This window comes from Balaenoptera acutorostrata, chromosome 11, assembly GCF_949987535.1.
Source record: "Balaenoptera acutorostrata chromosome 11, mBalAcu1.1, whole genome shotgun sequence".
Taxonomy (NCBI): domain Eukaryota; kingdom Metazoa; phylum Chordata; class Mammalia; order Artiodactyla; family Balaenopteridae; genus Balaenoptera; species Balaenoptera acutorostrata.
The window spans coordinates 84,721,562-84,736,767 of record NC_080074.1 but is presented as its reverse complement, the minus strand read 5'-3'; the positions used below and the strand labels follow the sequence as shown (position 1 = coordinate 84,736,767).

The 15,206-nt window shown below is 37.1% G+C and overlaps 1 protein-coding gene across 3 annotated transcripts in view; it reads right to left on the bottom strand.

The window, feature by feature from the left end:
* ITPR2 (inositol 1,4,5-trisphosphate receptor type 2) overlaps positions 1-15,206 on the bottom strand; it is a 521,140-nt gene that overhangs the window by 298,484 nt on the left and 207,450 nt on the right. For all 3 annotated transcript variants that reach the window (XM_057555894.1, XM_007194868.3, XM_007194867.3), the window contains exons 23-26: positions 13,271-13,400; positions 8,144-8,201; positions 6,551-6,716; positions 5,317-5,490 (exon numbers count right to left, since the gene is read on the bottom strand). In XM_057555894.1, the coding sequence (XP_057411877.1) occupies positions 5,317-5,490; positions 6,551-6,716; positions 8,144-8,201; positions 13,271-13,400 (528 nt within the window). The remainder of the gene's footprint in view (positions 1-5,316; positions 5,491-6,550; positions 6,717-8,143; positions 8,202-13,270; positions 13,401-15,206) is intronic.

Here is a 15,206-nt window from a genome sequence, read left to right as displayed (position 1 = left end):
GAGTGAAAATAATTGAGGATAGTCTCAGAGACCTGTGGGACAACATTAAACACATGGACATTTGAATTACAGGGGTCCCAGAAGAAAAAGAGGAAAAAAACGGGACTGAGAAAATATTTGAAGAGATTATAGTTGAAAACTTCCCTAATATGGGAAAGGAGATAGTCAGTCAAGTCCAGGAACCAAAGAGAGTTCCATATAGGATAAATGCAATGAGAAACACGGCAAGACACATATTGATCAAACTATCAAAAATTAAATACAAAAAAAAATATTAAAAGCAGCAACGGAAAAACAACAAATAAATTACAAGGGAATCCTGATAAGGTTAACAGCTGATCTTTCAGCAGAAACTCTGCAAGCCAGAAGGGAGTGGCAGGACATATTTAAAGTGATGAAAGGGAAAAAACTACAACCAAGATTACTCTACCCAGCAAGGATCTCATTCAGATGCGACAGAGAAATTAAAATCTTTACAGACAAGCAAAAGCTAAGAGAATTCAGCACCATCAAACCAGCTTTACAAAAAATGCTATAAATAGGTTAAATACTCCAACCAAAAGATATACACTGCCTGAATGTATACAAAAACAAGACCATATATATGCTGTCTACAACAGACCCACTTCAGACCTAGGGACATGCACAGACTGAAAGTGAGGGGATGGTAAAAGATATTCCATGCAAATGGAAATCAAAAGAAAGCTGGAGTAGCAATACTCATATCAGATAAAATAGACTTTAAAATAAAGAATGTTATAAGAGACAAGAAAGGACACTACATAATGATCAAGGGATCAATCCAAGAAGAAGATATCACAATTATAAATATATATGCACCCAACAGAGGAGCACCTCAACACATAAGGCAACTGCTAACAGCTGTAAAAGAGGAAATCGACAGTAACACAGTAATAGTGGGGGACTTTTAACACCTCACTTACACCAATGGACAGATCATCCAAAATGAAAATTAATAAGGAAACACAAGCTTTAAATGACACAATAGACCAGAGAGATTTAACTGATATTTATAGGACATTCCATCCAAAAACAGCAGATTACACTTTCTTCTCAAGTGTGCACGGAACATTCTGCAGGATAGATCACATCTTGGGTCACAAATCAAGCCTCAGTAAATTTAAGAAAATGGAAATCATATCAAGCATCTTTTCTGACCACAACACTATGAGATTAGAAATCAATTACAGGGAAAAAAACGTAAAAAACACAAACACATGAAGGCTAAACAGTACGTTACTAAATAACCAAGAGATCACTGAAGAAATCAGAGGAAATCAAAAAATACCTAGAGACAAATGACAATGAAAACACGACGATCCAAAACCTATGTGAGGCAGCAAAAGCAGTTCTAAGACGGAAGTTTATAGCTATAGAAGCCTACCTCAAGAAACAAGAAAAATCTCAAATAAACAATCTAACCTTACACTTAAACGAACTAGAGAAAGAAGAACAAACAAAACCCAAAGTTAGTAGAAGGAAAGAAATCATAAAGATCAGAGCAGAAATAAATGAAATAGAAACAAAGAAAACAATAGCAAAGATCAATGAAACTAAAGCCTGGTCTTTGAGAAGATAAACAAAATGGATAAACCATTAGCCAGACTCATCAAGAAAAAGAGGGAGAGAACTCAAATCAATAAAATTAGAAATGAAAAAGGAGAAGTTACAAAAGATACTTCAGAAATACAAAGCATCCTTAGAGACTACTACAAGCAACTCTATGTCCAATAAATGGACAACCTGGAAGAAATGGACAAATTCTTAGAAAGGTATAACCTTCCAAGACTGAACCAGGAAGAAATAGAAAATATGAACACACCAATCACAAGTAATGAAATTGAAACTGTGATTAAAAATCTTCCAACAAACAAAAGTCCAGGACCAGATGGCTTCACAGGTGAATTCTATCAAACACTTAGAGAAGACCTAACACCCAACCTTCTCAAACTCTTCCAAAACATTGCAGAGGAAGGAACACTCCCAAACTCATTCTATGAGGCCACCATCACCCTGATACCAAAACCAGACAAAGATACTACAAAAAAAGAAAATTACAGACCAATATCACTCATGAATATAGATGCAAAAATCCTAAACAAAATACTAGCAAACAGAATCCAACAACACATTAAAAGGATCATACCCCATGATCAAGTGCGATTTATCCCAGGGATGCAAGGATCCTTCAATGTATGCAAATCAATCAATGTAATACATCATATTAACAAATTGAAGAATAAAAACCATATGATCACCTCAATAGATGCAGAAAAAGCTTTTGACAAGATTCAACACCCATTTATGATAAAAACTCTCCAGAAAGTGGGCATAGAGGGAACCTACCTCAACATAATAAAGGCCATATATGACAAACGCACAGCAAACATCATTCTCAATGGTGAAAACCTGAAAGCATTTCCTCTAAGGTCAGGAACAAGACAAGGATGTCCACTCTCACCGCTATTATTCAACATAGTTTTGGAAGTCCTAGCCACGGCAGTCAGAGAAGAAAAAGAAATAAAAGGAATACAATTTGGAAAAGAAGAAGTAAAACTGTCACTGTTTGCAGATGATATTATACTATACATAGAGAATCCTAAAAATGCCACCAGAAAACTACTAGAGCTAATCAATGAATTTGGTCAAGTTGCAGGATACAAAATTAATGCACAGAAATCTCTTGCATTCCTATACATTAATGATGAAAAATCTGAAAGAGAAATTAAGGAAACACTCCCATTTACCACTGCAACCAAAAGAATAAAATACCTAGGAATAAACCTACCTAGGGAGACAAAAGACCTGTATGCAGAAAACTATAATACCCTGATGAAAGAAATTAAAGATGATACCAACAGATGGAGAGATATACCACGTTCTTGGATTGGAAGAATCAACAATGTGAAAATGACTATACTACCCAAAGCTATCAACAGATTCAATGCAATCCTTATAAAACTACCACTGGCATTTTTCACAGAACTATAACAGAAAATTTCACAATTTGTATGGAAACACAAAAGACCCTGAATAGCCAAAGCAATCTTGAGAAAGAAAAACGGAGCTGGAGGAATCAGGCTCCGGGACCTCAGACTATACTACAACCCTACAGTAATCAGGACAGTATGGTACTGCCACAAAAACAGAAGTATAGATCAACGGAACAGGATAGAAAACCCAGAGATAAATCCACACACATATGGTCACCTTATCTTTAATAAAGGAGGAAAGAATATACAATGGAGTAAAGACAGCCTCTTCAATAAGTGATGCTGGGAAAACTGGACAGCTACATGTAAAAGAAGGAAATTAGAACACTCCCTAACACCATACACAAAAATAAATTCAAAATGGATTACAGACCTAAATGTACGGCCAGACACTATAAAACTCTTAGAGGAAAACATAGGAAGAACACTCTATGACATAAATCACAGCAAGATCCTTTTTGACCCACCTCCTAGAGAAATGGAAACACAGACAAAAATAAACAAATGGGACCTAATGAAACTTCAAAGCTTTTGCACAGCAAAGGAAACCATAAATAAGACCAAAAGATAACCCTCAGAATGGGAGAAAATATTTGCAAATGAAGCAACTCACAAAGAATTAATCTCCAAAATTTACAAGCAGCCCATGCAGCTCAATAACAAAAAAACAAACAACCCAATCCAAAAATGGGCAGAAGACCTAAAGAGACATTTCTCCAAAGAAGATATACAGATTGCCAACAAGCACATGAAAGAATGCTCAACATCATTAATCATTAGAGAAATGCAAATCAAAACTACAATGAGATATCATCTCACATCAGTCAGAATGGCCATCATCAAACAATCTATAAACGATAAATGCTGGAGAGGGTGTGGAGAAAAGGGAACCCTGTTGCACTGTTGGTGGGAATGTAAACTGATACAGCCACTATGGAGAACAGTATGGAGGTTTCTTGAAAAACTAAAAATAGAACTACCATACGTCCCTGCAGTCCCAATATCGGGCATATACCCTGAGAAAACCATAACTCAAAAAGAGTCATGTACTACAATGTTCACTGCAGCACTATTTACAATAGCCAGGATGTGGAAGCAACCTAAGTGTCCATCGACAATGAATGGATAGAGAAGATGTGGCACATATATACAATGGAATATTACTCAGCCATAGAAAGAAACTAAATTGAGCTATTTGTAGTGACGTGGTTGGACCTAGAGTCTGTCACACAGAGTGAAGTAAGTCAGAAAGAGAAAAACAAATACTTTATGCTAACGCCTACATATGGAATCTAAAAAAAAAAAAAATGGGTCTGAAGAACCTAGGGGCAGGACAGGAATAAAGACGCAGATGCAGAGAATGGACTTGAGGACATGGGGAGGGGGAAGGGGAAGCTTGGACGAAGTGAGAGAGTGGCATGGACATATATACACTACTATTTTACACTATGTAAAATAGATAGCTAGTGGGAAGCAGCCGCATAGCACAGGGTGATCAGCATGGTGCTTTGTGACCACCTAGAGGGGTGGGATAGGGAGGGTGGGAGGGAGATGCAAGAGGGTGGGGATATGGGGATTATGTATACATATAGCTGATTCACTTTGTTATACAGCAGCAACTAAGACAACAATGTAAAACAATTATACTCCAATAAAGATGTTAAATAAAATAAAATAACAACTAAATAAAACACTAGAGAGGTATTTAAGAAACTCAATACATTATCAATTATAGTGTTGGCACTAGTCTACTAAAACACTGCTTAAAAATTTTTATGGTTCATTTAGTATTTAGCAAAATCTGAAAGCAGCAACTAATTAACCTACTGAAAATTAAAACCAATATAACAGGATTTATGATCAGCGTCTTACCATTCTGTAGACGAAAACAGATTTGGGGGATTTTCATGTTGGTAATAAAGCATATTGTCCTTCCATTGGATATTTTTACATATTTATAAGGTTATTCAATAATAAAAGGAATGTTTTATAGATTGCCAATAAAAAGCCACCATGAATGGTAGAAACAAAAATTCCCCTCTCTGTACAGGTCTCAGCTTAAGACCTATTCCTCTTTTTCTCCACCTCACTCCCTCCTATTGTCCTGATTCCTGGCTTATAGGATTTACAGTGGGAAGGAGAAAGAGTGAAAAAGTAGTCAGATGAGGTAACAAGTGAGAGCAATTGACAAGAATTAACCAAAGTACAAGTTTATGCAGATATTTGACTTGGCAAATGGAAATTTTATGCTGATTTAAAAGATATTGTTTGGATTATTTCAAAATAGATCTTGAAAACAGACCTCAATTGGCTCTTCACCACCTTTTACTTGATTTTCACCCATTTCTCCATTCTCATAGCTGCTGCTCTTCTCAACCCATAACTCGGATTTTTCTACAGTTAGTCGAAGCTGGTCTAGGTCTGCCTTGATTTGTTTGTAGTTATCTACGTCCTGATTGGACACCAGTAACTGCACCTGGAAACAGAATTGCAAACCTTAGTTGACTTAATTTACTTATGGAATTTCCTTTATTCCTATTTCATTTATTTCAAAAATCCCAAGTCTTTTTAACATATTTGCCCCTCAGTTGAAGTTTAGTATTTCTAGAATATCTATGGATATTTTACATATATTTACATATATTTTACATATTTTAGATGTATATTGATCATGAAAATTCCCCTGAAAGTATCTGTGAACTCTACTCAATATATTCACATGTTATGAAGAATTATACATATAAAAAAGTGAGCCTAAGCAAAGCTTTTTAAAGTGTTAAAGAGTAATTTAAAATAAGAGATACCCTAACTCTAACTTTACTGCTAAAGTTAATTTTTCTGAGACTCTCTCTATTTGAAAAGAGGTAGAAGCATAAAAATAAGTGGAAGAAAACAGTGATACAGTCTAAACCTAAATTTATATGTATTGTGTGACATTTACAAATATATGAATAATTATCTGTATTTATATAATTACTCTTTTAATTATTTCATATTTTAACATAGCCTTGTAAAACTTCCTAATGGAGATCAATGCTCTATTAAATAAATGTTAGTGAAATACATGTAAGCCCTGAGATAGTTCTCATTAATGGTCTCAAGATTGATATCATTCAAAGACGACAAAGAAAAAGATTAGATCCATCACAATTCCCTTCTTTTGGATTTCTACATTTTTTCAATCACGACATTTATTTCAGTGCATTACCCAAATTTATCAGTAAAATCTGGGGTCAAAATAACAGCACTGGCAACAAAATTCCTAATATGGTATTATCTCCCAGTGCCTTCCTAAATCTTAGTGCCTGTCATTTACATTAAAGATATTAACTGAAAAATCACTTGTGGGGATCTCTTTCTAAAATAGACCGTGTCTTGGCCTAAGACAAGGCCATATCTATCTTTAAAAATAGAAAGTGTCCCCAGGAAAAGCTGCACAGTCTCATTAACTCTGCAACCATGAAGTCAGGTTGGATGTTATAAACAATATTTTCAGAGCCTCTGCTGTGGAACCACTGAGGGCTACTGAATCTCACCTGTTTAAATGCCTGTAAAACTTCCGCTCTCTGGCTGAAGTGCTTGAACAGCAGCTGCAGGGCTCCTGATAGCAGAGGAGGGTAGTCATGCATGATTAGATGGATGAGGACCCGTAAAAATGTCCTGCCTCCTTCATCATCAAGTTGAACTGGATTTTTTTCCTTTCTATAAAACCAAAAATTATTCTAAAATAACTTATATTTACATAAAATTTAGTCAGAAGTGGTTAAAATTGTGTGCACATCCCCAGTTATCACCCACCACCCCCAAAAAAAAACAAATTGGAAAGTACAAAGGAAGAAATTTTTACTCTTTTTTGGCCTCAGGTAACTAATGAGGAAACAAAACATAGAGAAAACTTGTTTGTCCATGAAAGTAGGGGTGACCTAAGTCCCAGTTTGTCCAAGACTGAGGGGGTTCCCAAGATAGGCGACTTTCAGTGATTGCACTGGGAAAGTAGCAGGCAAACCGGAATGATTTGGTCATCTAGGCAAAGACAAAAGATAGAATCTGAATCAATCCTGAAGCGTTTATTGAGAAGACATACTTGGCTGGATGTACATCAAGGACTGAACTTCCCCCGAGTCCAAAAACCTCTCCACGACAGGTGGTGAGGCACGGGGAAGGCAGTGCTCATGCGCACAGGCGTCACCAGAGCAACTCTGCGAGTTCGGTGTATCTGGACTCTGAGCACGATTCCCCTGATAAAAAGTCCATTTATCTTAGGGTGAAAATCATACACTGGTTTATTCTCTCTTCTCGGGAATAATGAAATACTTGAACAGGAAAACACAGCAACAATAACAACAGCAAAAACTGGCAAAACAAGATAAAAACAAACCTAAACCAAATGTTCACTAGAGATAAAAATCCTTTTTGGTTCCCCTGATTCCTCATTCTTGTCTTTCTTTCTAACCAAAGAAAATGCAATGCCTTAGTACAGAAATTTGTTTAGGTACTCATGGCAAATCTATAATAAAAATGAATGCCAGGAACTCAATAATTTGTAGCTCAGACATTTTACGGTTTTTACTTTTCTTTTTGACTATTACTTTCATTTATGGGAAAAAAAGAAACAACCTAAAAACAGTGAGTAGCAGGGCACCTGATAGCAAAGGAGAGTAGTCATGGCAGAGATGTTTCATTTTCTTTAATCATGGATATTTCCAATTGGCAGAAAATAGTGCTATTTCTCACTTATAAAGTTAATGATAACGTTGAAAGAAGTTACTTTCTTGCCTCAAATTTCTCAGATTTGGGGAGGCAACGTTTTGCAAGAGGCAGCAATATTTATACCAGGGGACTTAAAGGGCGTTCGTGTGCTGTCATTATTTGAGGAAAGAAAAGCAAAGAATTCAGGGGAAAGTTCAATACAACGAACTCCTCTCTCCTGTCTTTTTTCTACCTGACCTAAAGAAAAGCTATGCTTTCTCTTCTACAGTAAATTAGCAGCTTCATTTCTGGCAGAAATTATGATGGCAACGATAAAGGATCTAAAATTAAATAGATATAGGGAAGTGAACAATAAAGTGTCAATAAAATTCTAAGTAAAATCTTATTCACAAGATAAAGATACATAAATGTTACTGTACCTTCCAGCAAACATAGTTTCTGCCTGAGCTGCAATTTCATCTATGTCAGGAACAACAGCTGCAAAGACAAATGGTAAAATCCATTCTTTATCTTTTTATAATTAGGAGTCCCAATATTTATAATAATATTAGCTTACCTAAAAATATTTTTGTCTTTATTTCTTTATGCCACCAAAAGTCAATTAACACTTTAAAAAGTCACAATACAGTTCCTCTTATCGGTCAATATTTTAAATTGAAGGTTACATTTTAAAATACATATTGTTATAGTCAAAGATACATTTAAAAGATCAGAAAGAACCATTTACAAAGTTTCCTCATCTATATAAGTATGTATGTGTGTGTATATATATATATACATATATATATATATATATATATATATACATCAATTACACACACACCTATATACACACATTTAATTTAAATGGGTAATGACATGGAAGGATAATATTTTTTAAAGAATCACAGTATACCTATAAGGAACCTTGTTACTACATGGTACTTCCAAACAACATGATCTTTTAACCTAAGCTTACTTCTATAAATCCGTCCCTTCTTCTTCTGGGACAGGGTATTTGATTTTTCTTTTTTTAATGTGAACCAATCATGATTCCTCACTCATCCCCAACAATAACATTTTGAAAATATCTATGATAAGTACACAATTCATTTCTCATCTCCAAAAGTATGAAAAGAAAACAGAGCAAGACATAAAAAGGGAAAAAGAATTCTTCCCAGAAAGTTACCTCTAATGAATACAACCAATTTAAGAGATCAGGTAAATCAGAGAGAACTGGTTTTCTGGGGATGCCCCTAGACTTTCCCTCCCACACTTTTATTGACACTTAGAGCTTCTGTTTCCAGAAGTCTGGCTTCTGAGAGCCAATAATTCTTATGCTAGCGTCAATGCAACTGCCAGCAAGACTTTCTGGTTCTGCCCTAACATTCCTGGAAATAGCCCTTTGGAGTTCTACAATTCTGGGAAGCATAAAACCAACACTGTTGCAAATGTTCCAGGGAGACTTCTAGCTCAGGACAGCTTAACCCCTTCCGTAGAGGCATGCTGTCTTTGGATGGTACCGATGAGTCGGACAGCAGGACATTGGGTTGAGCATCTACATTAACTACACACTTATAATCATTGACTCATTCCTAGCAAATCGATTGATGCACAAAGAAGAGGAGGCTTCCTGATGTTGTCACAGTGGTTGTGGTTTAAAAGAAAGTTTCATATCTGTGTACAAATCCTGCCCCAGCAAAAGAATTCTGTTAACTGGCTAATTCTTCAATACAACATAGTTTCCAACTTGCCATGACTGGCCTGATCTATCCAGAAAAATGGTAATTTAATATATCTTAGGTTTTGCAAGGTACTTTCTAGAGTCACAAAATTTTTACAATAAATTTTGTGCTCTTATGTCATTATGCTCCCACACTCACAGATAGAGTGGCTTCATTCTTACATATTTTAAATATGAAAAACTGAAATATAGTACCAATTTACGACCATGCAAGGTAATAAAGAACGAACGCATGCATACACACACACAATAAAACCAACACCCACATCCAGACCATTGTGGGGAATGCCATGTCTTTATTCTTGAGTGGGTGATTCCTACAAAATACCTTTCCTCCTGATAGCTGCATTTCACACTGTTCTCTGATCCAAGTCAAAAAAAAAAAAAAAAAAAACACCTTGGATTTTCACCAAAAGAGCATAATGCTTAAAAGATTCAGACTCTGAAACTAAAAGCTGGTTCTTTGAGAAAATAAACAAAATTGATAAACCATTAGCCAGATTCATCAAGAAAAAAAGGGAGAAGACTCAAATCAATAGAATTAGAAATGAAAAAGGAGATGTAACAACTGACACTGCAGAAATACGAAGGATCATGAGAGATTACTACAAGCAACTTTATGCCAATAAAATGGACAACCTGGGAAAATGGACAAATTCTTAGAAAAGCACAACCTTCCAAGACTGAACCAGGAAGAAACAGAAAACATAAACAGACCAATCAAAAGCACTGAAATTGAGACTGTAATTAAAAATCTTCCAACAAACAAAAGCCCAGGACCAAATGGCTTCACAGGCGAATTCTATCAAACATTTAGAGAAGAGGTAACACCCGTCCTTCTCAAACTCTTCCAAAATATAGCAGAGGAAGGAACACTCCCAAACTCATTCTACGAGGCCACCATCACCCTGATACCAAAACCAGACAAAGCTATCACAAAGTAAGAAAACTACAGGCCAATATCACTGATGAACATAGATGCAAAAATCCTCAACAAAATACTAGCAAACAGAATCCAACAGCCCATTAAAAGGTTCATGCACCATGATCAAGTGGGGTTTATCACAGGGATGCAAGGATTCTTCAGTATATGCAAATCAATGTGATACACCATATTAACAAATTGAAGGAGAAAAACCATATGATCATCTCAATAGATGCAGAAAAAGCTTTCAACAAAATTCAACACACATTTATGATAAAAACCCTCCAGAAAGTAGGCATAGAGGGAACTTACCTCAACAAAATAAAGGCCATATATGACAAACCCACAGCAAACATCATTCTCAATGGTGAAAAACTGAAACCATTTCCACTAAGATCAGGAACAAGACAAGGATGTCCACTCTCACCACTATTATTCAACATAGTTTTGGAAGTCCTAGCCATGGCAATTAGAGAAGAAAAAGAAATAAAAGGAATCCAAATCGGAAAAGAAGAAGAAAACCTGTCACTGTTCGCAGATGACATGATACTATACATAGAGAATCCTAAAGATGCTACCAGAAAACTACTAGAGCTAATCAATGAATTTGGTAAGTAGCAGGATACAAAATTAATGCACAGAAATCTCCTGCATTCCTATACACTAATGATGAAAAATTTGAAAGAGAAATTAAGGAAACACTCCCATCTATCACTGCAACAAAAAGAAGAAAATCCTAGGAATAAACCTACCTAAGGAGACAAAAGACCTGTATGCAGAAAACTTTAAGACACTGATGAAAGAAATTAAAGATGATACCAACAGATGGAGAGAGATATACCATGTTCTTGGATTGGAGGAATCAATATTGTGAAAATGACTATACTACCCAAAGCAATCTACAGATTCAATGCAATCCCTATCAAACTACCACTGGCATTTTTCACAGAACTAGAACAAAAAATTTCACAATTTGTATGGAAACACAAAAGACTCTGAACAGCCAAAGCAATCTTGAGAAAGAAAAACGGAGCTGGAGGAATCAGTCTCCTGGACTTCAGACTATACTACAAAGCTACAGTAAACAAGACAGTATGGTACTGGCACAAAAACAGAAATATAGATCAATGGAACAGGATAGAAAGCCCAGAGATAAACCCACACACATATGGTCAGCTTATCTTTGATAAAGGAGGCAAGAATATACAATGGAGAAAAGACAGCCTCTTCAATAAGTGGTGCTGGGAAAACTGGAGAGCTACATGTAAAAGAAGGAAATTAGAACACTCCCTAATACCATACACAAAAATAAACTCAAAATGGATTAAAGACCTAAATGTAAGGCCAGACACTATCAAACTCTTAGAGGAAAACATAGGCAGAACACTCTATGACATAAATCACAGCAAGATCCTTTCTGACCCACCTCCTAGAGAAATGGAAATACAAACAAAAATAAACAAATGGGACCTAATGAAACTTCAAAGCTTTTGCACAGCAAAGGAAACCATAAACAAGACCAAAAGACAACCATCAGAATGGGAGAAAATATTTGCAAATGAAGCAACTCACAAAGAATTAATCTCCAAAATTTACAAGCAGCTCATGCAGCTCAATATCAAAAAAACAAGCAACCCAATCCAAAAATGGGCAGAAGACTTAAATAGACATTTCTCCAAAGAAGATATACAGATTGCCAACAAGCACATGAAAGAATGCTCAACATCATTAATCATTAGAGAAATGCAAATCAAAACTACAATGAGATATCATCTCACACCAGTCAGAATGGCCATCATCAAAAAATCTACAAACAATAAATGCTGGAGAGGGTGTGGAGAAAAGGGAACCCTGTTGCACTGTTGGTGGGAATGTAAATTGATACAGCCACTATGGAGAACAGTATGGAGGTTCCTTAAAAACTAAAAATAGAACTACCATACGACCCAGCAATCCCACTACCGGGCATATACCCTGAGAAAACCATAATTCAAAAAGCATCATGTACCACAATGTTCATTGCAGCTCTATTTACAATAGCCAGGACATGGAAGCAACCCAAGTGTCCCTCGACAGATGAAAGGATAAAGAAGATGTGGCACATATATACAATGGAATAATATTACTCAGCCATAAAAAGAAATGAAATTGAGTTATTTGTAGTGAGGTGGATGGACCTAGAGTCTGTCATACAGAGTGAAGTTAAGTCAGAAAGAGAAAAACAAATACTGTATGCTAACACATATATATGGAATCTAAAAAAAAAAAGTCATGAAGAACCTAGGGGCAGGACGGGAATAAAGACGCAGACCTACTAGAGAATGGACTTGAGGACACGGGGAGGGGGAAGGGTAAGCTGGGACAAAGTGAGAGAGTGGCATGGACATATATACACTACCAAATGTAAAACCGATAGCTAGTGTGAAGCAGCTGCATAGCAAAGGGAGAACAGTTCGGTGCTTTGTGACCACCTAGAGGGGTGGGATAGGGAGGGAGGGAGGGAGATGCAAGAGGGAAGAGATATGGGAACATATATATATGTATAGCTGATTCACTTTGTTATAAAGCAGAAACTAACACACCATTGTAAAGCAAATATACTCCAACAAAGATGTTAAAAAAACAAAACAAAAAAATCACAGTACCTCGACCTCACAGAGTTTTGAAGTTTACCAGAAATACTGCACTCAAAGGACTGAGCACCCGTAGCAGCAAACATCCTCGCTGCCATTCTAGGCAAGTTATTTCATTTCTGTCTCAGTGCCTTCATTTTATTGGTGGAGAGTATTTAGACATTTTTGTCTCATAGGAATACTTCTTGTTTTAAAACATAAAAGGAACTTTCAAGTTCTCAGGAAAACACCATCCAAAGAGGAAATATTGTCACAGAGGAGATACCTGATGGCAGCAATGTATCGGCAGAGCCATTGGTGGACGTTTCAGCATTTCCATTGTTCTCCCCAAATTCCTTCTTATATATTGACAGCATATATGAGATCCTATAATCCAGTCTGACACTCAGGATAAACTACAAGAAACATTAAAAACAACATAAGCTTCTTTCATCAGCATGGTGTTTAAAAATTCATTACAGGACACCAAGAGCCACATTACTATCAACATGTCACATGAACTGGTTAGAAACTTCATTGGTAAACTCTTATCACTTCTGTTGCTTACATGATAATCAGTCATAACACTAAGAAAAGTGATGCATTTCCATTAGCCGATGTCAGTAAAATCCCTGAACAGTTTTTGGAAAGAAGAAAACCTGACTCTCCATGATTACTCTCAGAATATTCCAAGTAGAGGTATCTCCTGGGTCTGGATGAAGAGGTAACGATGACATAATTTCCCAAGCACTTTGCAGAGCTTTTAACCGGCTCTGCAAGGAAAGTACTGGAGCTGTGACCCTCATTCAGGCACAGAAAGGCGAGATTTCAGCTGCAATAGTGTGGATTCTGGCTACACCGCGATGAATCCTGGATCTAGGCTACAAAAGGACAGCTTAAGTAATAGCATCTAATATACCAGGGGTATGCCTCCTCAGTGCCTGTGTTTCCTTGGGTCTGTGTTTTTGTCCTTGTTCTCCTTAACGGACGTACTGACAAACTAAGTGTCAATAAGGTTCCCGTCTGTGCTCGGCACTGAGAAGAATGCAAATGCCTGAAGCCCAGGGTCCTCAAGATGCCAGTGATTGAGTTGGGAAAACAAGATACAGCATTGTTAAAATAATTAGGAAATTAAGGAGGGCTACCTCACGTGGTATAGAATGCAGTGGAGATCAGGGAAGGAAAAAGTATGTGCCACCGACATGAGTGGAGACGGGAAACAACAGAGAGCTGTACTTACACAGGGTGACCTTCCATCCCAGTTTGCCTGGGAGAGGCCTGGGTAGGCCTTCGCTCCCAGTATAATTATTATCTGTGTCCCTTACACTCTCTTTTAAGAGACTCTCATTGTTCCAGCAAACAGTAATGGTCAGGCAAGTTTCGAGAAAACTTGGTATTTGGTGGTACCATCTCATCCTAGCTCTCACTATCTACGCCACTGTCGTATCAGACCCCACCCCCGCGCTCCCCTCCTGCTGCCCCCTTTCTCTCACTCTCTCTTCCACTCTTCTCAGTCCTGACAGCACAGGCTGGAATGCCTGCAGTTTCTCTCTTGCCTCCTCACATTCATTTCCGTTGTTCACTTTACCTTGAATATTCTTCTCCTCCACCCCATAATAACCAACTTTTGAGATATCCTCCAAGGTTCTATTTAAATCCCTTTTGAAATGAAGCTTTCCCTAGTTCCCCAGTCCGAATCAATTTTTCTCCTCGTTGCTCAGCCAACACATTATTTACACCTACAGGTCCAAAGTTGAATCAACCTCCCTCTCTCTCACTCTCTCTCTCCCTCTCCCTTTCCCCCTTCTCCTCCTCTGCTAGACCTTGGGCAGAAACCATGCTCTATGTTAGCTATGTTCCATCAAGTTCAATAAACTTGTTGAGCCAGGTACTGAGGAAGCTGCCAAGGGTACAGAAAAGGTACCAAGGATATATAAAACCTGCCTTTGAAGAGCATATAATCCAGAAGGAAAAGTAAACACCAGAGAGACTCTTTTATTAACATGCAGTGAGCACTGTAACACATATTGGCTGAACTGATTCCAGTTAATATGGGGATTTTCAAAGCAGGAGACAGATTGTGGGAGAAGAGGGCTGAGAGAGAGCCAGTGGCTTTGGCAGCGCTGAGCAGAGGGTGGGAGCAGAAGCTAGACTGCGGGTGCATAAAAAGAAGGGTGTTTTTTAAAACAAACTTACGTAAAGAACAAATTATGAAAACATGA